Here is a 22,442-nt window from a genome sequence, read left to right on the forward strand (position 1 = left end):
CAGGTTGACGACGGCAACGGCTTGAAACCCCACAGGCTGGCCCCGCATTGGCAGCTGCAGCTCGCTTGAGCCCCCTGTATCCGATTCTGTTGCCGCGCTGGGTTTGGGATGCACAGTTGTGGTCGTGGTTCTGACATTTTAGTCCGTTCTTCTTCCGTTGACAACCAACGACAGCGTCCTCATGACTTTCCTTCCTTCTTTTTCAACCTGTTGCCAACATGCTTCCGACCGAACGAACGTGCTCACGAGGTCATAATCCCGATATGAGGATGGGTTAAACGGTGTCCGTATAGTTCTCTTCCAGCAGGGCATTTTTAGAAGTACTGATCACGGAGACGGACAAATTGCCCGACAGTGACCGTGTCCGGGTCTTACTCGTCCACTCCGGGAGGTCCGGGCCGTTGTGGTCCGTTCGGTCCGCTAATCACCCCACCAGCTTGCCAGCCAGGCCCCAGCCCTCAACGGCATCCCCCCCGGTGTAAGAGACCGAACATGTTCATGTCTGCCAAAGTGATCAGCCGAGCGGGCGACGCAACAAGGCACTGCACAGGTGAGGTCGGTGAACTGTTATTGCTGTGGCAGACTGGCAGTACGTAAAAAGTGTTACGGATGCGGGAGACGGACAATCTCACCAGCGGGTTTCATTGGCGTACAGGCGGACGCGTGAAAGCGCAAAACAGCAGGCGTTAACAGCCTGGCATGGCAACAACGATGGCGAGATGCTAAGAAAGTCAAGAGCCATCGTATCGATTCTCCACCGGACGGACCTGCTTCAAGACAATGGCGGGCAAATTGACGACATGATCTGCCCGGAATCCGAGGTTTATTCGTCCAGAGGAAAGAGACAAGCAGGAACACGACTGAACACGACTGAACACGACTGAACACGGCTGAACACGGCTGAACACGACTGGCCACTCTCAGTCTGCACAGCTCGACCGACATTTCCGTCCTTCACTTCCGCTTCCTCGTCCAACATCTTCTCCCCAAACATGAACTTTTACACATGATACCCACGAATACACAGGGCAACATCCTTACTCTTCTTGATTGTCATTCCGCGCTTGTTAGCATAATTTAGTTCTTCGTATATACTGGCTTCCTCTTGCTCTTCAGCATACATACGTCGCTGGTGTTTGCCTTCTTATTTGCTTTCTTCCTTTTCCGCCCATTCCGTATTCGCCACCGCGCTCGCCCTTGCTCCGTCTCTCAACATCGTCCGCCAATTCCAGTCCTCCCTACCGCCGCTATACGTATACGTTCGACGAAGCCGATCCTAGGGAAGAAAACGAGGTCTGCGCCGACCGCATGATCTGCTATGGCTACCTTGGTCTCCGATTTGCTTCGAGGAGCACAAAGACAAGTTCGACGATTCTCCTCAGGGTTCGCCGCTGAAGAGCCCGATATACCCACGCCATCTTCCACTTCGCAACACCAGAGAACAAGATCCGATGGGGCGGCGCTTCCCGAGTCTGTGTTTGAGGACGAAGAGGAGAACTATAGAAGGAGTCTGGATGGGAATATTGGTAGACCCATAGCCCCGCCGGTGGCTGTCGCAACCACAACCACACCAACCAACGCCGCATCAAGTTCGCATTCGAGGTTGGGGGAAGCCGCCCATGTCGCATCTGCCACTCCAGAAGTAGGGCATCTTGGACAAGTCCTAGTTCCGCCAACACCCGCAGCGGCATACGACTCGACGCCGCCGGCGCGACCGTCGTTAACTTCACCCATCTCTGCGCCGGCGCCAGAATGGACTGCGCAAGCAGCCCAACAGGGCCTTCTCGGGCTTCCCCGTATCCCCTCCCATATGGACTCCGACGCTCGATCCCAGACCGGGGAGTTACCAGAAGATGACGGCAAGAGCGCATTGAGGAAGAGGATACAGGCGATTCAGAACCAGGCCGACATCTCGCAGGCCCTCAAGGCGCAGCTGATACATCAGGTCATGACAGAGGAGTATTATCAACAGTCTCCACATGTGCATGACGGTACTATGGGCATGCGCCCAGAATCGCCCAGCGGTCGGAGCGTGCGTAGTGTGCACAGCGTCAAGAGCGCCCGCAGCGCGCAGAGCTATGGCCGCGAGCAATCATCGAACCGGGATCGTGATTCGTTTGGCCCGTTGCAAACGGCTTTCAAGTTTCTCGCGGGCGAAGGCGGATTTGGTGACGAGGATGCCCTGAACATCCACGTTACAGAGGAGGATCTGAAGCCGACCCATGTTCCCAAAACCGCCCCGAAACGCGACGAATATGGGGTGCGAGAACTCGATGTCAATCTCGCATACGCGATCGCGCAGGGAATACAACCCGAGGAAGAAACAGAGGATCTGGACGAGAACGGTCAGCCCGTTCTCAGGCTCGGTTGCAAACACTACCGGCGCAATGTGAAGCTGCAATGCGCTGCCTGTGATCGGTGGTATACGTGCCGGCTCTGTCACGATGAGGTGGAAGATCACACTCTGCCGCGGCGGGAGACACGCCACATGCTGTGCATGTTGTGCGGTCGCGCCCAAAAGGCCTCGCATACTTGCGTTGGCTGTAACCAGTCGGCGGCCTCTTACTATTGTAATATTTGCAAACTGTGGAACGACGATCGGAACAAACCTATCTATCACTGTAACGATTGTGGGCTCTGCCGAGTTGGGCTGGGCCTGGGCAAAGATTTCTTCCATTGCAAGGTGAGTCGCTTTGAGCTAGTGTGAAGAAATGGCCCCTTTGGCCCAACATGGACTGACGGTTCTTGGTGAACAGAAATGCTCAGCATGCGTCTCCACGCGCGACGAGCACCGATGTATCGAACGGTCAACCGACTGCGACTGTCCCATCTGCGGCGACTACCTGTTCAACTCTCCGCGACCGGTTGCAATCATGAAATGTGGCCATACCATCCATAAACATTGTTTCAGCGCGTACCGGGAAACATCGTACAAGTGTCCAGTCTGCAACAAGAGCTGCGTCAACATGGAGATCCAGTTTCGTAACCTCGACATCGCCATCGCCACCCAGCCCATGCCCGACGAGTACCAGGACGCCCGGGCCGTCATCTCGTGCAACGACTGCAGTGCAAAAAGCCAGACAAGGTACCACTGGTTGGGACTGAAGTGTTCAGTCTGTCACTCGTATAACACGGTCGAGCATAAGCTGCTCCATATGCCTGGCGTTAACGACGACGAGGATGAGGAGGAACCAAGGGCTGCCACTGGGTCGAGTGATGCCAACGAAGGAGCGCAGGGTGTGAGCGATCTGCCAGTTGCCCTTGACAGCGCGGCAACAGCCGGCGGTAGACGACTATCAGCTGCTCGAGGACTGGATCCTCAATGCGCCGACATAAACAGACAACAAAACAGAAGTATTTTCCACTCCGACCCCATCTCACCACCACGGCGCTCAGCCCTAGCAGGCCTCTTCGCCAACCTAAACCGACAATCTCCATCCTCTTCCTCCGCCGACCAACCCCAAACATCCACTTCCGCCAACCTCCCCATGACCCCTTCACCATCGACCTACCTCCCCCGCCCCTCCTCCTTCGCTCCTCCCTCCCCCGCCGCCACAGCCGCCGCCGTCCTTGCTTCCGCCGCCGCTTTCGTTGGGTTCGGCGGTTACTCAGCATCTGCTCCTTCTTCCGGCGCGGCCAATACCACTACGATCCCAGACCGCTCTATCCCCGGGACAACGACAAGGACGACAAGAAGAAGAACAAGAGGCAGGTCAATAAACGAAGCAGGAGCAGGAACAACAACAGGCGCAGATTACAACTCGGACGACTACTACACCGATGACGACCAGGAAAGTCGTTGGGGAGAGGACATGGTGACTCTGGAAGACGTGCTGGGTTTCTTGGGGAGGCCACCGAGGAGGTTGATTCCTGTTCCTGGGGATGGGCACACCTCTATTAGGGATCTAATAGAGGAGGAGGATGATGAGGAGGAAGATGAGGACGATGACAGTGAGGAAGAGAATGATGGTGACTATGATGATCTTGAGGAAGACGGAGAGGACGGGGGGTTTGAATTGGATTTGATTGGTCATAGATGATCCCCTTGATGAGCAATGAATGGATGGTCAATGGAAAAGGGGAGAAAAAGAAACCCTCAAGGCAGGGAAACAAACAGCAGGAAAAGCACGGACAGAATATCTCTTTATCATGATATACCTTACACAGCATATTTTTTTTCTGGGTTTCAAAGGTATCTTTCTTGTTCGGGATGTTGTACGACGGAACCATTTATTTGGGCATGAGCATGAAAGCAGGAGTTCGGTTCGAGACTATTCTAGATGTTCAGGAGAAAAAAAAAGAAAAGAATACTTGTGCTGTGGAGAATCGTTGCGATCCATGGAAGGCGTACATGGCTTAGTTTTCTCCTTTTTGAATATAACTGGAACGGTCGAAGGCTATTATGGGAGTAAATAAATAAGCTTGACATGTTGTTTGCTCCCACTACAGTACGGACCTCCAAATCGACTGACCATCCAAACACACCATCTAGGTAGATCGACTGTCTGCAACGTGAAAGATCAAGACAGTCTGATTGCCGATATGTATCACCTAGGTAGGTCGTCAATCCAAAATTGGATCCCAAAGTACATTCATTATTTTGAGCCAACGGGAAATATCTGTACATAGTTTTCAAAAGATAAAGAAGGTTGAGACTGGACATACATGGGGGGCTTGAGATGGAAGGGCCTGCCTGATAGGTAGGTATAAGGATGTTTTTGCTCGGTATTGTCAGAGTACATAGAGACAGAAAGTCATTCTACATGACAGGTGGTGCGGGCAGTCAGTCGATTTAGATGATGACGGGAACTAAGTATTCTTCTACGAGAGGTTTCATGACCTTTTTTCATGAATGGTGGGATCAAGTAAACAGCCAAACACAGACAGGTCAGAGGTCACAAATGAAGACACGCTCGTCTGAACTCAGTCAGTCCTATGTATCTGCCGGCTGAAAGGAATAGAAAAATAAACGGTCTTGTTCTCCCCGTCCGTCGCTGAGTTGTTTTTTATTCTTGATTTCTTTGGTTACGTTGTGAAGACTGAGTGAACAGAAAAAACTAACAATCGCTAAGCCCCATCCATCTACACCACGCATGCCTTCGGATAAGTGATCTGGAATGGATCTAGGTTCCATCGCGGGTGTTATATCGTGAATCGTGTAAACCTTGTGAACCCGGGATGGGAAGAGTGTGTGCCATAGTCGTCAGTCGTCGTAGAGCAAATGCCTCGCTGTGGCTCGAATCCGGGTCGGAGATGAGTTGCTACTATTGTTGGAAGTGATTGTGACCTCTATTTTGACCTGCGCCTCTCCTTTTCAATCCGATTCTCCATTCCGTATGGTGATTCGTCGCATTCGAAACTGCTGCTCCTGCTGCTGCTGACGGACATTTCCGTGACTTCAACTTTCATCCCACTGGCCTCTTCATTTCCACCCTCCGATGTCTGATCTGGTCGGCGTAGTCGTTCGTTGTTATCGGAGTTATTACTGCTGCTGGAGGGTTGTACTTGGATGACTTCCGTTTTCACCAGAGGTGTCTGTTGTTCTTGCTCCCCCGAGTCGTTCTTGTTTTCCTCTCCTTCTGTTTCGCAGAGTTCCATGACCTCCGTTTTGACCAGTGCTTGTTCTTGCCTCGATTCGTCTTTATTATTCTCCCTTTCTGTTTCCCAGAGCTCCATCGGATCCATTTCCTCCTCTTCTTCATTTTGGTCCCAGCCCTCTAAGCGATCGTGATCCGCCCAACTTGACGTCGGGCTGGGCCGCATCGATGTCGAGATCATGGGCCGCTCTCTCACGAATCGCAGCATCTCCTCATAATATTTGATCCTCTCTGTTCGATTTGGTGCGCTTTTGGCCCTTCTGGCCCTTCTCAATCCCAATGGCAAAGCGCCGTTTCTCCCGCTTCCATTGACTGCTCGTGACGCCTTGCGACCACGACTCATTTCGGAGCTAAATTCCTCCCTTCTGAACAGCACGGTAGTCGGCGAACCAAGTCCGTCGCGATCGGGTCCATCTTGCTGTCAGAGTGGCACAACGGTGGAAATCTTGTCTTCAGCCTTTTGAACCCCATAATCACCCATCGAAGGGTGTAAATAGTGAGCTTCAAATGGTACCGTGAAATGGCATCGTTCGGCGCGGCCAGATAACGCTGATTCTTGCCGTCAGAGGCTAAGTCGATGTCCATCTGATCTTGGTCGTCTTCCTCATTTAACGGTCCACGCTTCGAAGAACCGAGTAAAACCCTCTCCCCGCCGATCATCTATTTTCGGCGGGCTGCGTTGGGGGTGGCCGCGGCGGCCTCGATGTCCGCTTGGATGACTCGGGATTCCACGCGAAGCTTTTGGATCACTTCCTATCATGGGGTGTTAGTTGGCTCATTGTTGACAGGCCACGTGAGGTTGGACATCATCAGTCTTACAGCCAGCGCCTCGGGCTTTACGCCATTCTCAATCATGGAAATGCAGATGGAGAGTGTTCTACGATCCAACTGACAGTTCTGGTTAATGGTTAGCAGTCGGCTCGCAAGGGAGGGTACCAATGTTGGCTTACCAGAATAGTGGAAATCTCGTGGAGAATGTCTACCGCTTGTTGAGCGGCGGCCTGCTTTTCGCTCTTCTCCATGTTGTAATGATGATATGTTCTTTTCTTGGATAATGAAAGTGATTTTTGTGTTTTGAAGAGCGTGGCGCAACGTTTGGTGATGTGTTGAGTTGAAGTTGAAGTGGGGTGAGGTGGAAGAGGACAGAGGTGAAGTGAAGTGTTGTGGTGATTGGGGTTGACGCGTCGGAACCTGAAGACACAGATGTGAGGAAGAGATTGGCGGGCTCTTGTACTATCAATTTCCGCTGTAAGCCCCAAGCCCAGGAAGGAACGAGCTGCTACAGCGGGCTTCTACAGGGGCTCTTTCCTCAACGGAGCGAGGAAGTCACGCTTATCGGTTCTAACCGTTGTCAGCCGATCGACGACTCCGGCTCACCGGGCAACAACACCTGAATAGCTCACAAGCGTGAGGTAGAGTACGATACCTACCCTCCTTCCTAAGCAGGCGACACTCATGACGATCATCCAAAGGTCATTAGTCCATGTCATCAGCATCTACAGCCGGACGTCCAATACTCGGGGTATCTAGCTATCCAAACTATCTTCAGACCAGCTGAACTGAAATCAAGACTTCATGGCCTCGACAAACAACTCTCTCATGCCCTTCAGTAGTACCACGAGCTCCCTAGTCTCGTTTACCCGGTCCAGCACTTTTTCCACCTTCTCCCTCTCCAGCTTTGGCCTACAATGTCTCACATCGTAGTCCCTCCCACTCATACTCAACTCGAACCAGGCCTCTCGCTCCCAGTTCCTCTCATCAATGTGCGTATACACAAACTTGAGCCTGTCCTCTGCTCCGGCACCCTCGATCCGCATGCATAGGTTTGTTACCCAGAAATCCAGCTCTGGCACGTTGTATCTTGCCTGCGCCTCTAGTTGCGCTGCGTGCGCCCTTTGCGCCGCTAGACGCGCATCAATCTCCCTCTGTGTAGCTGCAATTTGTTCTTTCAAAGCGTCGCGCATCGCGGCTTGTTTATCCCGCTGCTCGGTGAGCGAAGCGATGGCTTGTTGCATTTCGCGTGTTTCGGCGGCCTCCTTGGCCATGGTCTGTTGGTAGGTGTTGGTTTTGAGCTGGAGGATTTCAATGTCCTTTTTCTTCATACGCTGGTCCTCTGTTACAGGAAGCAGAATATTAGCATCAATATGCGCCCTCTTGGTCTGACTGGGTGCATGACACGTACCCTGAAGCTCTGCCACGTTCATCCTAAACTGGTTCCTCTCCTCCAGCACGCGCCTGCGCCCTTGCTCGATGAAGTCGTCAAATTTTGCCGTGAACTTGGCCATGCGATCGCGCAGCTCGTCGAAGCCAAAGTTGATGCTGGGTAGGGTATCGGCGAGCGATGGCCCGAGGGGCTGTCGGCTAGTCGAGAGCGACGGCTCGAACGTGGACGACATGACGCTTTTTCGTGACATTTTTGATGCTTATCGTTAAAGTTATTGCTAAATGTAGTATTGCGACAGTATGCGATGCGATCGAAAGCCTTGCGACGCGACTCGGGACGACGTGGTTGGTGATGCTTGCTCTTGAAGGTGGGGGAACTTTCTCAAGTTCTTGGACATGTTTACGTCCCTTCCATTTCGGGCATGGTTTCCTGGGGAATTGGATTCTGATCCGGGCTTCTTTCTGATTGGCTGTCACAGCTTCAAAGGTACGTACCTTTTTGCAGAACGTTCAATGATGAATCGGCCCCACCAAAAAGTTCACGGTGGACCCATGCATTTTCTCTTGCAAAGATAAAAAAAAAAGAGAAGCTGGTCGCGTTTCGCATTTTCTTCTTCTTTTCTTCCCTTCCACAGCATTTCTTTGCTTCCAACATCCCCCACCAACCACCACGGTCAGGACTCAATGCGCCGGCGCACTTGAGCTCCTACCTCTAATATCTTCCTTTTGTTTGCCTGACCAAGTTGCAAACACCGAGCATTCGGTATCGGGGGAGAAATGATCCCGCCGAGCACTTCGTCATCGCGAGCTACCCTCACTCCGAGAGCTCCGAATGGCTGATCGACATGGTCCTATCCGCCCTGTCGGCCGCACGCATGCTTTGAGTCGCCCTCGCGCTCATGCTGGTGGTATCGTCGGGCGGTTGACCTACATTCCCGCTCAAATCAACCAAGGCACTGGTCAACTTCGCAAAGATCGTGCTAGAGATGAGAGTAAGCTGCTCCTCACCTGCGCCTCACTTGGGGATTCTGGGACTAACCGACTCGCTTGTTAGTTCCCCAATTCCAACAAGTCACGCCTTTCAATCAGTGGTCCGCGCCCACCAAGACAGCCTTTCCTGACCTCGGCAGCTTCGGTCCTTCCCAACTTGCCAAGTCTCAGAACAACTGGCTCCTAAAAACCCTCCCAGAGGCTTTTCTCGGAGATGTTGATACCGAGACGCTGCTCATTGAGGAGATCAGCAACACTTACTCGCGCACTCATCCTGCACCACCAACCACTGCCTCTCTCCTGGCCACTGGAGAGATCACCGATGTCAGAGACCCTGATAGAGTTAGGGGACACACGGTGCTCGCCACTGCCAGCGGAGAGTCGGGGCACATTCTTCGCTTGATCAGTCTCGCCCGTGAAGAGTGGAGCTGGACAGATGAGGACGTTAAGATACGTCTTCATGTCCCGAACCACCATCTCGAAGGAGACTGGTGTCAGGACAGCGTTCCGATCTCATTGATCAAGTTCGTCAATGACAGCAAGAAATACGACCAGATTCGTTGGCTCATTGTGCAGAAACCCACTTCAACTACGGTCTGCGAGCCCGAACTCAGAAAGCTGCCGGTGCAATGCTCATCCTTCATCCAACCATCTTCCTCAACCCTGACGCAACTTGTTGCCAACCCCTTGTTCACCATCACGTCCGATCGATCCGGGGGCGGATCTCACTCGGATGTCTCCTTCAATCCGCTTTCTGATAATCAGGTCCCTCAGCTTGCCATTATTGATCAAGCTGGATATTGGAGCGTATGGGACATTGTTGGCCGTCGAGGTGCACGTCCCAAGGCGATGAAGCCGGTACTGAGAATGTGCGGCAACATCAACCTAGGGTCCATCCCAAAGTTCCCTGGCAGGACAGCAGATGATCAGGAGCCACATAGAATCATGTGGTTGTCTCTGAAAAGGGACAGATCCGATGATGAAAGTCGATCAAGGAGTTCCACGCGCGCCAGGCCAAGGCAACGCCTGTCTCGGGCTAGCTTGCTTCTCCTCGGAAACAGCACTACTCTCTGCCTTTTCGACACGGAAACTCGCAAGTCCGCGGACCAGCCTCATTTGCTGTCAGCAAAGAAAGGCGAACGTCTCTTGGACCTCGCCCCTTCGCACTTGGATCCATCACAGGCCTTCCTTCTCACGAACACAGCCATCTCCTGGCTCTCTGTCAAAGAAGATGGTCCTAGACTGCGGCTTGAGCCGCTTGTCTTTTCACCTCACCGAAGAGACGTCCAAGATCCGACACTGAGGCTCGAGGTGTCTCCTGGCACATTCATAGATGGTGCTCTGGCCTGCTTCGTGTCGATCCGTTCCAGTCGAAATGGCGAAGTCACCGTCTTTTGGTTCATCAGCCCCAGCTCAGGGAAACCTCTTCGCTACCATCGCGAGTCAGTTCGCCTCAAAGCTTCATCCAAGTCCATCAGTGTCGCTATGCTTCCGGTCGAGCGACGAGTTGGCCAAGCAAAGCTTACGGCATCTCTCGCTCGTGCTCTCGCGAAGAGGCAAACCAGGTTCTTCCAGCTGGTTACGCTGGGACACGATCTGGATCTGAGCTGCTCGCTCTGCATGTGGTCTGACGAGCCTGGTGTGCGGGTGCGACCTCCAGATGAATGCATAGCCCGTTCTGGCTCTGCACCGGAGAAGACAAGGCTTCCGGAGCAACTGCGCGATGCATTTGTCTTACCAGACGAGTTTGACGACCGTTCCTTGGTCAGCGATTCCCGAAGCCCGGAACTTTGCCAAGGTTCATCTGGAACTCTGAAAAGGGAACCAGATACCCTCAGTCTTGTGGTCTACGGGCGGGCATTGGCCGACAGGCTAGTGGTCCCCTCAACCTCGAACGAGGCACGCCCATCGCAGAATGAAGATGACATTACTCGCATCGCCGAGGTCATTAGTCGTGAGACACACAATGGCTATATGCCTAGACATTCTCTGTAAGTTGGAACCATTCACCCTTTGCACAGTATCCGTCCAATATGATGATTTTCTCGAAAGAGAGGCTGTTTATGATCAACAATGATTACAAAAATACACCTATACATTGTTCTATTTCTGATCCAGGACTCACCACACACACTTGTCATTCTTCAACTTTTGTCGGGACATGTTGCTAACGCTTTGCGAAAAAGACTCAATCTAGTAAAACAAACAAGAGGTGTCCAAGACGTTGTTCGACTCGCTTCGCACTGGTCATCCCATCAACACTTGTTGCTCGAAGATGTTCCTGGGAGACTGGTTCCCACAAATGGTCGTCACGTCTTGAGTGATGATATAGACCGGGCCTTTGAGAGGTTGATGACGATGTTCTCTCATCTTCCCTCAAACCGTGGAAAGGCGTTCCAAGGGGCTCTCACTCCCAAGCTGCAGCTTCTCGCTGCCGAGACTCTCCTCTCTGAGGCCGGAGTAGCGGCAGTACCTGAAGAATGGGCTGCAGCGGAGACTTGGGATGGCCGATCGAGTCAGAGCCAGCCATTTGCCAGTTCCATGCCTTTTGGCAGCTCTCCTCCTTTGTTCTCGTCACAAGTGCACTCCCAGTTCGTACAGCACTCGCAGTCGCAATCACAGTCTCAAGGCTATGATGCGACCCAGAGTCAAGATCAGCCGGACGGTGAAGATCCAGTGGGCGTGAGGCTACGCCAGTACGCGGCCATGAATCCCGTTTCCAGGAGAATTGGCGGTAGAACCCGGGTCACCTCTCACTGGGAGCTCGGTGAAGACCCCAATGTCATCACATGGAAGCCAGGTCAAGACGACGAGGAAGACGATGCTGGCCTCCGGAGAAGGCGCAAGCTCGAGGCAAAGCGCAAGAAGAGGGAGAAGTTGCTGGCGAGGATTCGCGGCGTTGAAGCCGTCAAGGCAGAAAGTCAACCTCTGCCGTTTGCCATTCAGTCGAGCCAGCCGAGGGGGTTTGCTTTCACGCAGAACACTCAGCCGGAGTCGTCGCAGTTTTTCGCATCGCAGCCCATGTCACAAATTGTTGCAGGTCCACATGGAGGTAGGCCCTCTCATGTGAAGAAGAAGCAAAAGGTGAAGAAGCGGATGGGATTCAGATAGTTGATAATATGACTGTTTGGCAACTCGAAAGTGTTTTCTGTGGTTGATCTGACGTGATGTTGTGTGATATTCAAACGTGTGATCTCACCTTCAGTGTTGTAATTCGTTTGCTTACGATTCAAGTTTGGATGAGAAAGTGCGGAAAATACTCGAAGCTTCGGCATTCAATCCAGTTTTCGTACACGGTTCTAGATTAAAATTGACTTCGTTACATTTCAAGACAGCTCTCAATTCCCCAAAGCAATATGTCGATCGTTGTCGTTGAACCGGAGTTGCTGTTCGAATTCATCCACTGCAAGAACTGAAGGTCAGTCACGCAGGCCCACGAAACATTCTGTCTTAGCCCCTCACTTTCACCAAACTTCAACAACCACTCCGTCATCAAATCCGATCATCAAAAAAAGCTTGATAACTCGAGGCACCGAAATCTCGACCGTAAAAATCTCGGTAAATCTTCATAATACAACAAAGCCATCAACACAATGTCGCACCACTGCCACGACGAACACGACGACCACCACCACCACCATGTGGGCGGGGCAGAGCACGACCACTCTGACGACATCACCCCCGCCGTGCAGTTCTCGCTGTACCAGCACATCAACTTCGACGAGATCACCACGCTGAACGAGCAGGTGCACGGCTCCGGCAAGGCCATCATCAAGAAGACGTGGGCCGAACGATTGGAGACGGAGCCCGAGGTGGTCAGCGATGCTGATGAGCAGCTGATTATTAACGTTCCGTATGTCACACTACCTTATTTTACATTCATCACTCAGTCACGCGCAACTTCTATTCATGAAATTTCATGCCAACCTCTCCTGTACCTCAATGACCGCATTATACACACCGTCCCAATCACTAACAAAACCCCAACGAAACAGTTTCACAGCCCAAATAAAACTCCACGCCCTCCTCCTGCGCACCTCCCCCTCCCCCTCGGCCCCTCGCACCCTCCGCCTCCTCGCCAACGCCGACATCCACGATTTTGCTCAAGCCGAAGACTCTGCCCCGACACAAGAATTCGAGCTTTCCCAGACCTCGGAAATCCAAGAACTTCCCGTCAAGCGAGCGAGGTTCAACGCCGTTCAAACCTTGTGTCTTTTCTTCCCGGATAATTTTTCTCAGGGGGAGGAGGACGAGACCAGGATCAGTTATATTGGGTTTAAGGGCGAGTGGATGACGAGGGGACAGGCGCCCAAGAATATTGTTTATGAGGCGGCGGCTAGGCCGAGTGATCATAAGGTTAGGGGGGTTGAGGAGGGGAGGGGGGTGGGGAGTACCCAGGGGCAGTGAGGAAGTGAGTGAGGACTGGAGTGAGGAGTGAGGAGTGAGGAGGGGAGTGAAGGAAGGGGTTGAGACTTGAGAGCGGCGGGGTTGATGGAGGAGTTTGGTAATGGGTTTGGACGTGGAGTTTGCTGACGGAGTGGGTTCTGCTGCTTTGAGGGATGAATGACCTTCGTAGTCTTGAGCACAAATTAATATACCTTGGACTCGAATATCATGATGACTCCTGCCAGTGACTGGCGGTAGTTTTGACTGTCGTAAGTACTCTGTGGAAGAGTCCGGACATTGTCTTGCTAACTTTCCCCAAACCCTTCATGTTTCGACGGGATAATTATGTGGAAATGGGACACTGATACAGAAAACGAGCACCTCCTTCCCTTAGCCTTCTTTAAGATATTCGGCGCCATTATTCTTCGCAAAACCACATGTAGATTATGCTTAAGCAATCCCTTTATAACCCGTCCCATTATGTCCGAAACCAGTTGAAATAAGCATTCTGAAACATCTTCTTCTCTGCGTCCCTTGGAACCGAGCCTACGACCTCCACCAAGAGCAGACCCCAAGCACAAAGATACAAACGAGAATATCCGCCTTGACCGTGCTGAATATCTGTCCATACCTCAGCCCAATCTCCAGATACCCCTTCCACGGCTGTGGCAAGAACCCGGCCGCCATGCCCAACATACCACCACCAAAAGCGCCGCCCGCCGGACTTTTTCCCAAACCCTTCTCCAAAAAGAAGCGCGTCGTCAGCAGGAGCGCCTCAGCCGTAGCAAACGCATAGAAGAACCGTCTCGCCGAATCCGTATCATAGCCCACAGCCACCTGATCCCCCGCCCCCGCGTGGTGGTGCCTGTTGCCAGTGAGAATGTTCTTGCTGTCCCTGTCGACTTTGCTGCCGCTGAACGAGGTGCACAACGCAATGTAGAGGCCGAGACCGAGCGCCACGGCCGTGTGTAGCAGTCGCCACAGAGAGGAGTACCGGTCGGGGACTGCCATGGTAGGTGGGACTCCTTGCTGGCCCATACCGCCCATTCCGGGAGGCATCATGCCGCCCATACTGGGCATGCCGGGAAACCCTCCTCCTGGAAAAGGTGGCATGCCGGCGCCGCCTGCACCGGGAGCTCCACCGCCACCGCCGAGCATGTTGAGCATCATTTGCATCATCGGGTCCTCAGCGCCAGGACCGCCAGGACCGCCAGGACCGCCTGGACCTCCTCCTAGTAGACTGGCAAAGGGGTCGCCGCCTGCACCACCGGGACCCATGGCGGGGTCACGGCCGAGCATCATCTGGCGAAGGCTCTCTTCGGAAAGGCCGTTCGGGTCGAAAGGGGAAAGGCCTTGTGTAGGCTGTGGCTGCTGCTGCTGCTTGGGGATTCGTGGAGTGGTGGTTGGTTGGTAGTAGTGTTCCGAAGCGGAGATGTCAACTTCTTCGGGGTCGGCATGGACTCGGGGTGCGGAGGTGGAGGTCGGGGCTGGCGATGTTTGGTCATCGTTGCTGCTGCTGGCTACTGGCGCCGTAGGAGCAGGGTCTGAAGAGAGGATATAAATGTCAGCTTTGGGGCAAAGATGGATGAATGGAAACACACATACCTCTTTCAACACCGCCTCCCAATCCTGTGATCCTATTTAGACGGTTTCCGGCATTGGCCTTGATCTTGGCCTCACGACGTTCCTTGCGAATGCGAGCCTGTTCGAGGGCGCGCGCCTCTGCCGCATCCGCGGGCGAAACCTCAACTCCCTCTGTCATGGCTTTTGTCTGTCTGCTCGTTCCTTGGTTCAGGTGGGTGTCGTTATTCGCTAGTTTGTATTGTGTTGCTGTCTCGATAGCGCGCGCGCAAAGAGCCGGTTGAGGATGGATGACTCGTAGTGTAAAAGGAAGAAATGGACAGATTGAGCTAGAAGCGACAAAGGTGATTGTGACGTCGTGCCTCTTCTTCAGTGGACGAACGTGGTCCTTCCGGGTCACTCTTGCTCGCTGTTGGTCACTGTTGGTCAGCTACTTAGTGAGGTCCGGGATGCCCGCCATCGGACTGCTGAGCTGTCGGTCTGCCCGTCCCCAAAAATCCTTATCAATGCCTTATCGGAAGGTCCACTGATGAGCTACCCCTGCCTGTTGAGTGTTGACCCCCCCTGAACCCCTATATCTTTGTCACATCGGCGTCGTCTTGACAGCTTCTCGAATGCAATGCAGGTACGTGGTTTTCTAGGCATTGTTTCTCGATGTGAAGCCACGGTATCTTGGCGGCCATATGCGATGTATTCCTCTTGAACTATATGCCACTGGGTTCTTTTTATTACTCCTCTATCGACACCCTTCCATCCATCTGTCTAGTTGAAGCCCGTTGTTTGCTAATGAATTTGACATAGGTTATAACATCTCGACTGTACCGCTCAAGTGACCACAATCGCAAAACTCTTATGTCCTCAACTTGAAATCTGCATCATGCTACCAAGTGAGCAGACTCATGCTTAGAGACAGCCGCTCCATAAGGTTGTCCAAAGGGCTGGTCTGCCTTCCTTCCCCTCGACCTCCTGAAACTCAACAACTCCAAGATGACGAGAAGCATGAGAACGAAACCGAGGATCATGAAGGGAATGAGGTTGTAGCGCCATCCGCGAATGGACCTCAGCTTCCGATTCAGTATGTCGTGATCTGCCGAATTGGTAAAGTGTAGCTTGTTGACCTCCGTGTACCAGTTTTCCGGTGTCCAAGAATCCCGTGGGTACGGACTTGGAGTAGTGCGTGACGCCAGGCCAATGTCGATGCTTTGGTCCGAATGCATGTTGGTCAGGACAAAGGTGTAGATGAGAGCCGTGAGAGTAAGAAGCCAGCTGAGAATCGTAATGAGGGCCCATAGATAGTAGAATGGCGATGATTTGCCATACTGTCGTAGCGTCAGTAAGCCATAATGATTCTTTGGCAATGATAACATACCTTTGCCCTGGACCTATGCTCCAACCACAAAGCCAGGAGGCCGCCGAAACCAACAAGAACCACGCCTGTACCTCCTGCACCATTTGTCGTATGGCCGTGGTCCGTCAAGAGGTTTGCAGGCTCTCCATGAAGGTTGAATATCGGACCGCCATGTTCAAAATCTTGGACACGGAATGGCTGGCCGCCTCGTCCATGAAGGAACGCCACCATTGACGAGACAAGCGCTAATGAGATAGCTGCGTCGATATAAAGCAAGAGCAAAGCCACATAGATGGCTTTCATAAGCCCATTTGAAGCCATGGTGAACGAAGCCGCTATGGCTATGCTTCTCTGAAGAGCCAGAAAGTGAAGAGAAAAGACAGAAAGAGCCAAAGTCTGATGTGACAAAGTTGAATGCCGTTGGTGACTTGTCCACGTTTCCCCAGATATTGACAACGGCGCAAGCCATCATATATAAGAGCAGACCGACCGGTCGTGCCGGTTCGCCTTTTCTCTCGTTGGGCGGGAAGCGTTCTCTCACCCGCCTCCGAGGACGCGGATTGGGTCCCAGTCCCAAATGGGATGGTTGTCAGCTTGTCCCACATGTAAGCACACAAAATAGACACTGCCTCTCCATGATGCGCAGTGAGACTGCTCGACTGGGTACGTATTCCTCCTCTTTTCCTGAATGGGGGGATATCACTGCATGTCCCCAGCCAACGCCACGGGAACCCTTCCATGAAAGCTGCCTAATTTGCATGGAACTGCCACACGCTGATCCGTGGAAGCGAAGCATTCAGCACGAGGCTCGGCTCGCCTTGTGAGGTTGCAACCCGTTTCGTTGCTATACGCAACAGAGCTTGCCTTGTCAGATACAGGACCTTGTGACGGCCTGGACCGACGGATTCAAGGCTGGCTGCAACCTTGAGTTGGAAAAAGAACCAGTCCCGGCTGTAGGATATAGGCTGTCCGTCTCTCACGACATCTGGAGTTGAAGCAAACTGCAACATAGACAGGAAAAGACCGCACTTTTCAGCCCTATAGAATAGTAACACCAGGCTCTGAATCAAAGGGCCAAAAACGGAAACCTACCTCTCGGCCTTCGTCATCGAGCATATAAACAGAGAAGTGTGAATAAGCAAGCTGAACCGGCAACTCGGCAGGAGTTTTGTTCGAACTTGGAGTAACGAGAAGAAGATGATGCACTCGTAGCCCTTCAACAGAAACGGGATAACCTCATCAAGAATAGAACAAAAAAGGCCCCCAATGGACGGTTAAAGCGTTGTGGAACATGCCATCGTGATGCCAACAATGGTTGTTGGCGTTGTTGAAAGAGGAGGGAAGCATTTATCCGCCAAGCCACGAGGATGAATTCCCCAACTTGACCCCGAAGTCCAAGCCTCAACTCCTAACCCTCATTATCCACCCCGACAACTTGGTACTTGCTGCTACAAGAATATTGCCAAAAGGCTATGCACTGATCAAATTATAGTGGGGCAGTCGACGTAGTGTCGGCCCACTCCCTATCGATAAACGAGTTATCGTTCGTAGGGCAGCTTAGCTCCCGTCTACGGGACGAACTCCAGAAGCTTGTGTCAACACATCCCGTTCGTCTGAAAATAACTTTCACACGAAACCACACATATCACAAATATACACAATGCTCTCAAGGATAACACAACGTATGGCCCTGAAGAGGGCCTTGGCGAGGCCTTCCCCTTGCGCCAAGGGCCGTGCACCCCAGACCCAGAGGAGATCTCTCACATCGGCACCCAGGCCTGGCGATGGTCCGTTGATGGAGAGGCGAGCTGATCGTGAACTTCCTGGTATGTTTGTTTCTTTCAACCTCTTTCTTTTCCATGTCCGTTTCCGCCCGCCCCCAATTGACCTACTTACTGACCCTATCCCCCTTTCCACCTCTCCAACCAAAACAGACGTCCAAACCTCCCGCTTCCGCTGGTCCCGCACCTTCCCCATCTTCTTCGGCATCGTAGCCGCCACCTCGATCGCCATCTTCAACTACCAGAAACTCTCCTCGCCCGTCGTGGAATCGACGCTGTACGCCCTGCGCACCAACGCGCGCGCGCGCGAGTACCTGGGCGACGAGATCTACTTCAAGGCGCAGATCCCCTGGATTTCCGGAGAGATGAACCAGCTGCACGGCCGCATCGACATCAAGTTCAACGTCAAGGGCACCAAGCGCACGGGCGTGATGCGCTTCGCCAGCTTCCGGCCCACGCCCCGGGGCATGTTCGAGACGACCGAGTGGAGTCTGGAGACGGAGGACGGAAAGGTCATTGACCTGCTGGAGGAGGGCGATCCGTTCAGGGCTATCAACGGCCGCGGGGCGGAGCCTGAGCTGGATCTGGATGATGCTGAGGATGCCAAGGTTAGGGGGTTTAGGCAGATGCCCAAGTAATTGTGTTGGGGTGATGTTAGGGAAGAAGATGCCTTGGTGGGGGCACCATCTGCACATGGGGAAATGTGGTGGTCCGACTCTCTGATCGAATACCCAAGGACTGTTTAGGAGGGATATGTAAGATATAGGATGGAGCATGTGACCTTATCACGGGCAAGGGTTGTATGTTCAACATGTTATACATTGTTCGGTAGCTGTACATTTAAACACCCCACGATGCGTGTGTATCATACAAGAGAGAACTAAAAAAGAGAAACCGGAAGGCTATACCATACATTCCCTTCCATAAACCTAGTACAAACACATACTACAGACCAGACAGCCCCTCTCAAGCCGAAGCCTCAACCGCAACCTTTCCATCCGCCTTCTCCGTCAGCCCATTCTTGATGAGCGAATCTATCAGGCCCTGTCTCCTCGCCTCCTTGAGCTCCAAGTGCAACTTCCTCGCCGCCTGCAATTTCTCCTCCGCATCCGGGAACCGCTCGTTGATGAGCTTCTTGGTGGCCTCGACGAACTCCTCCGGGGGAGGGGCCTTCTTGACGGCGTCCTGGACCTTGACGACCGCACCCTTGTGACCGGCGACCGCGCCCTTGACCACCACGATGCCGAGCTCGTTGTCCACCATCAGGACGGGCAGGTTCTGGACCGTGTGCTGCTGGGCGCCCATGCGACCGGGCATCTTCTTGCCGGGCAACACACGCGAACCGGAGCCCTGCGAACCACCGACGGAACCGATGGTACGGTGGTTCTTGGAGTTACCGTGCGACGCCTCCTGACCGGAGAAGCCGTGGCGCTTCATACCACCGGCGAAACCCATACCGCGCGTGATGCCGCGCACGTCCACCACCTGGCCGACGTGGAACCAGTCCGGAAGCAGCTGGACGCCGACCGGCAACAAACCGTCCTGGTTGCGCACCTTGAACTCGGCGAGCGTCTGCTTGGGCGGGATGCCCTTGGCCTCGTAGTAGCCGAGCTGCGGGGCGCCGACGTTTTCGGCGCGGCGCTCGCCCAGGCCGACCTGGACGGCCCAGTAGCCGTTCTTGGCGCGCGTCTTGTTGGCGACGATCTGGACCCGGTCGAGTTGCAGGACGGTGCAGGGGATGCGGGCGCCGGTGCGGCCCATGAACACGGTCATGCCCTTCTTGACGGCGAGCACGCCGGTGCGCAGCGGGGTGGTCTTCTCACGGCGCTTGAGGGCAGCGGCGGGACCCGACGTGGGCGCCGGAAGACCCTGGGTCACTTGGTTGAATCGTGTGGGCCTGCTGCGCTTCGGGAGCGTGCTCCAGCCGTACTTGACGCCGCGCTTTGTGATCTGAGGGAGGAGGGAGGGAAAGAAGGTCGATGGCGAGGAGGAGGCGGTGGTGGGTGTGATCCGGCCGGCGAGGAGGAGGGGGCTGGCGGTGGTGGTGTGGATGGCTGACCTCTCGACGAGGGAGAGCTGCCTCCAGCAGCGCGCGGGCAGCCGGGGCGCCATCGTGTGTGTTGTGTAAAAGGTGATGTTGTGTTTGGTGGGGTTGGTCGCAGTCAATTGGACTTGACTGTGTTCGCCGTTATTATCGGTGCCCCGGAGCGTCGAGTGGGGGAATCGCAAAGGACCGGCTGTCTTCGAGACGCGAACCGGAGGGGGCGGAGTTGGGAGGTCGTTTCGGCGCGCGGCCGTTGAGGTGGTTTTGGGGCGGGTGCGGGAGTGGTGGTCGCCGGCTCGAAGCACGGAGCAGCAGAAATTTGATAGCCAGAAATTCAGTAACGGGATGCTCCCCCCGATAACGTCGATCGGTTCGGCATCCGGGGATTCACAATTGACAGGGGAGGGGCGGCCAGTCACAGGCACTCGGCGGTGCTGTGTAACGTTTCGAGAAAGAGGGTTAGGGTTGTGTGTTTGTTTTGACTCCCTTCCCTCGCTGAGTGCGGGCGCATTTTAACGCCTGGATCCCCAAACTCGACCACCACCAGCCAGAAAAGAAATCGCGTTTTTGCATTTTGGTTTCTTTTCTTGCACGAAAGTGCCATTTCACTGTCGCCGTTTCAAGATACACCTTTAATATCTTTCATTCCTTACTTACACATCAGCAACCATGGTCTTCTATTTCACCTCGACCGTCGTCAATCCCCCGGCTTTCATTTATGTGGGGAAAGACAAGTTTGAGAGTACGTGAGTTGATGGACGCTGCATATCATGCTCAAACGCACAATGTTATACTGTCATACATCTAACATTCCATTTTTAGACGAGGAGTTGATTAGTCACGGCTGGGAGGAAGATGTCTGGTAAGTATCACCCTAGCCAAGCCTTATTCAGCTTTTTCTGACTTTTCGTCGTAGGGTATGAACAGCCATAATTTTCCCATCATAATATGCTCGTTTTCTCATAACTTGACCCTAGTTCCACGTCGACAAACTTTCCAGTGCTCATATCTACCTCCGTTTGCCAGAGGGTTGGACATGGGATAACATTCCCGAGGAGCTCCTGACCGACCTCGGTCAGTTGACCAAGGCCAACTCCATCGAGGGTAAGCTTTTGCTTTTGCTCATGTGTTGTCAGGTCATGGGAGCTCCATGAAGACTAACCCTGCTATTTGTAAAGGTAACAAGAAGGACAACATCACAATCATCTACACGCCATGGGCCAACCTCAAGAAGGACGGCAGCATGGCGGTTGGCCAGGTTAGCTTCAAGGACCAGAAGAAGGTGAAGCGCATTTTGATCGCGCAGCGCGAAAACGCCATTGTCAACCGTCTTAACAAGACCAAGGTTGAGAAGCACCCGGACCTGCGAGAGGAGAAGGAGAACCACCTCAGGGAGCTGCGCAAGAAGGACCAGGCGGCGGTGCTGGCGCGGAAGAAGGAGGAGGATCGCCTGAAGAAGGAGCGGGCGGAGATCAAGTGGCAGAAGGATCATGCCTACGACGAGCTTTTTGCCGAGGAGAACATGATGGAGTCGAGCAACCAGGATCGGGACGAGACTTGGGAGGATGACTTTATGTAGTTTTCATGTAGGTTCAGGCGTCACTGTCAAGTTTCGGCACCGAGCTACCAACCCACCTGCCTTTTGTCGCGTCTCAAAGCGTAGCTCTTGCCTCCTCCAGACAACCCCTCAGGAAGGCACATACTGCTGCAAACCCCGCCGTGAATTCCAGGTTTCTGGCAGCCCCAGACTACTTGAGTCTTCTGGTCCCCAACGGTTTTTCGTTTTCTTTCCTCTTCTGTTCATCAATCATCAACTTCCAAACATTCTTGAACATCTTTGCTTTACCGACTTCATCGTCTCGACTTATCAATCAACTGCTTGGTCCTCCCAAATTGTCCCCCCGTTTCGAGCTCGACTACCGGGTTACTTTTAGCCCCGAGTCGTCCTGAAGTTGGTAAGTACACTCTTCACTCTCGTGGTACCGCAAACGCCAAACTAACAAAGTAACCTCCAGGAAACATCATTCGAAGCTCGGGAAGCGAGTCGTCCGAAAACAAACCGCATCTGGCTACACTGGGACGAATCTTCGGCGAGTCACTACTAGCCCCGTTCGACCGAAACAATGGCGCCGACAACCACTAACACGAGTACACTCGTGTCGTCCTGCCAAACAACAACTTCCAACTCAACAACAGCCTGTGCCTCTAGCGACGGTGCAACAAACGACGGGGGGCTACAGCCAGTACATTGGATCGCTATCGGGTTCTCTATTTGGTTGTTCATCGGTTTGTTCGAATTCGTACGTATAGCACTCTATAAAGATTGGAAGAGTATGGTTGAAGAGAAATGGCCAGATATCTCTACATCTCCACTACGTATGCGAGCGTTACTAGTGGGTCTTGTACTCGTTGGTGGGTTTTTTATTTTTGTTTGGCCATTCTTCTGGATGTTCAAACTATTCTTCTGGATGTTCCGGTTGGACGTCGCTCCATCACCACCTCACCCCCCGGCCCCGTCTTCGGGCGTCGCTACCCCATCACCGGCTCAGGTA

The 22,442-nt window shown here is 53.3% G+C and overlaps 10 protein-coding genes across 10 annotated transcripts; 5 read left to right on the top strand and 5 right to left on the bottom strand.

Annotated features, from left to right (window-relative positions):
- Positions 1-1,132: 1,132 nt before the first annotated feature.
- B0H65DRAFT_194229 (uncharacterized protein) lies at positions 1,133-4,381 on the top strand. The gene is made up of 2 exons (XM_062821689.1): positions 1,133-2,683; positions 2,757-4,381. Exons 1-2 carry the CDS (start codon positions 1,319-1,321, stop codon positions 4,038-4,040), a joined length of 2,649 nt encoding a protein of 882 aa, XP_062681681.1. The 5' UTR covers positions 1,133-1,318; the 3' UTR covers positions 4,041-4,381.
- A 908-nt stretch (positions 4,382-5,289) lies between these two features.
- On the bottom strand, positions 5,290-6,968 carry B0H65DRAFT_558074 (mitotic-spindle organizing gamma-tubulin ring associated-domain-containing protein; the record flags this gene model as incomplete). The annotated part of the gene is made up of 5 exons (XM_062830092.1): positions 6,548-6,968; positions 6,417-6,494; positions 5,988-6,257; positions 5,487-5,955; positions 5,290-5,447 (listed from the first exon to the last, which is right to left on the bottom strand). Exons 1-5 carry the CDS (start codon positions 6,617-6,619, stop codon positions 5,290-5,292), a joined length of 1,047 nt encoding a protein of 348 aa, XP_062681682.1. The 5' UTR covers positions 6,620-6,968.
- On the bottom strand, positions 6,797-8,151 carry B0H65DRAFT_194206 (chromosome segregation protein Spc25-domain-containing protein). The gene is made up of 2 exons (XM_062821688.1): positions 7,780-8,151; positions 6,797-7,710 (listed from the first exon to the last, which is right to left on the bottom strand). The coding sequence occupies exons 1-2, from the start codon at positions 8,009-8,011 to the stop codon at positions 7,163-7,165; spliced, it is 780 nt and encodes a 259-aa protein (XP_062681683.1). The 5' UTR covers positions 8,012-8,151; the 3' UTR covers positions 6,797-7,162.
- Positions 8,152-8,337: 186 nt separating this feature from the next.
- Positions 8,338-11,930, top strand: B0H65DRAFT_465410 (RNA polymerase I-specific transcription initiation factor RRN6-like protein). The gene is made up of 3 exons (XM_062826805.1): positions 8,338-8,752; positions 8,815-10,741; positions 10,937-11,930. Exons 1-3 carry the CDS (start codon positions 8,593-8,595, stop codon positions 11,859-11,861), a joined length of 3,012 nt encoding a protein of 1,003 aa, XP_062681684.1. The 5' UTR covers positions 8,338-8,592; the 3' UTR covers positions 11,862-11,930.
- A 49-nt stretch (positions 11,931-11,979) lies between these two features.
- B0H65DRAFT_465412 (PITH domain-containing protein) lies at positions 11,980-13,361 on the top strand. The gene is made up of 2 exons (XM_062826806.1): positions 11,980-12,603; positions 12,746-13,361. Exons 1-2 carry the CDS (start codon positions 12,344-12,346, stop codon positions 13,155-13,157), a joined length of 672 nt encoding a protein of 223 aa, XP_062681685.1. The 5' UTR covers positions 11,980-12,343; the 3' UTR covers positions 13,158-13,361.
- On the bottom strand, positions 13,362-15,216 carry B0H65DRAFT_524634 (uncharacterized protein). Its single transcript, XM_062828822.1, has 2 exons — positions 14,742-15,216; positions 13,362-14,680 (listed from the first exon to the last, which is right to left on the bottom strand). The coding sequence occupies exons 1-2, from the start codon at positions 14,896-14,898 to the stop codon at positions 13,683-13,685; spliced, it is 1,155 nt and encodes a 384-aa protein (XP_062681686.1). The 5' UTR covers positions 14,899-15,216; the 3' UTR covers positions 13,362-13,682.
- Positions 15,217-15,477: 261 nt separating this feature from the next.
- B0H65DRAFT_194321 (uncharacterized protein) lies at positions 15,478-16,600 on the bottom strand. The gene is made up of 2 exons (XM_062821690.1): positions 16,087-16,600; positions 15,478-16,036 (listed from the first exon to the last, which is right to left on the bottom strand). The coding sequence occupies exons 1-2, from the start codon at positions 16,384-16,386 to the stop codon at positions 15,593-15,595; spliced, it is 744 nt and encodes a 247-aa protein (XP_062681687.1). The 5' UTR covers positions 16,387-16,600; the 3' UTR covers positions 15,478-15,592.
- A 1,125-nt stretch (positions 16,601-17,725) lies between these two features.
- B0H65DRAFT_508859 (cytochrome oxidase complex assembly protein 1-domain-containing protein) lies at positions 17,726-18,484 on the top strand (the record flags this gene model as incomplete). The annotated part of the gene is made up of 2 exons (XM_062828264.1): positions 17,726-17,891; positions 18,000-18,484. The coding sequence occupies 2 exons, from the start codon at positions 17,726-17,728 to the stop codon at positions 18,482-18,484; spliced, it is 651 nt and encodes a 216-aa protein (XP_062681688.1).
- A 328-nt stretch (positions 18,485-18,812) lies between these two features.
- On the bottom strand, positions 18,813-19,958 carry B0H65DRAFT_425033 (translation protein; the record flags this gene model as incomplete). The annotated part of the gene is made up of 2 exons (XM_062824547.1): positions 18,813-19,457; positions 19,503-19,958. The coding sequence occupies 2 exons, from the start codon at positions 19,956-19,958 to the stop codon at positions 18,813-18,815; spliced, it is 1,101 nt and encodes a 366-aa protein (XP_062681689.1).
- A 601-nt stretch (positions 19,959-20,559) lies between these two features.
- On the top strand, positions 20,560-21,469 carry B0H65DRAFT_442516 (uncharacterized protein; the record flags this gene model as incomplete). The annotated part of the gene is made up of 5 exons (XM_062825580.1): positions 20,560-20,632; positions 20,713-20,752; position 20,807; positions 20,868-20,994; positions 21,027-21,469. 5 exons carry the CDS (start codon positions 20,560-20,562, stop codon positions 21,467-21,469), a joined length of 684 nt encoding a protein of 227 aa, XP_062681690.1.
- Between the last annotated feature and the right edge of the window lie 973 nt (positions 21,470-22,442).

Source organism: Neurospora tetraspora, assembly GCF_033439725.1.
Source record: "Neurospora tetraspora strain CBS 560.94 chromosome Unknown B0H65scaffold_4, whole genome shotgun sequence".
NCBI classification, from domain to species: domain Eukaryota; kingdom Fungi; phylum Ascomycota; class Sordariomycetes; order Sordariales; family Sordariaceae; genus Neurospora; species Neurospora tetraspora.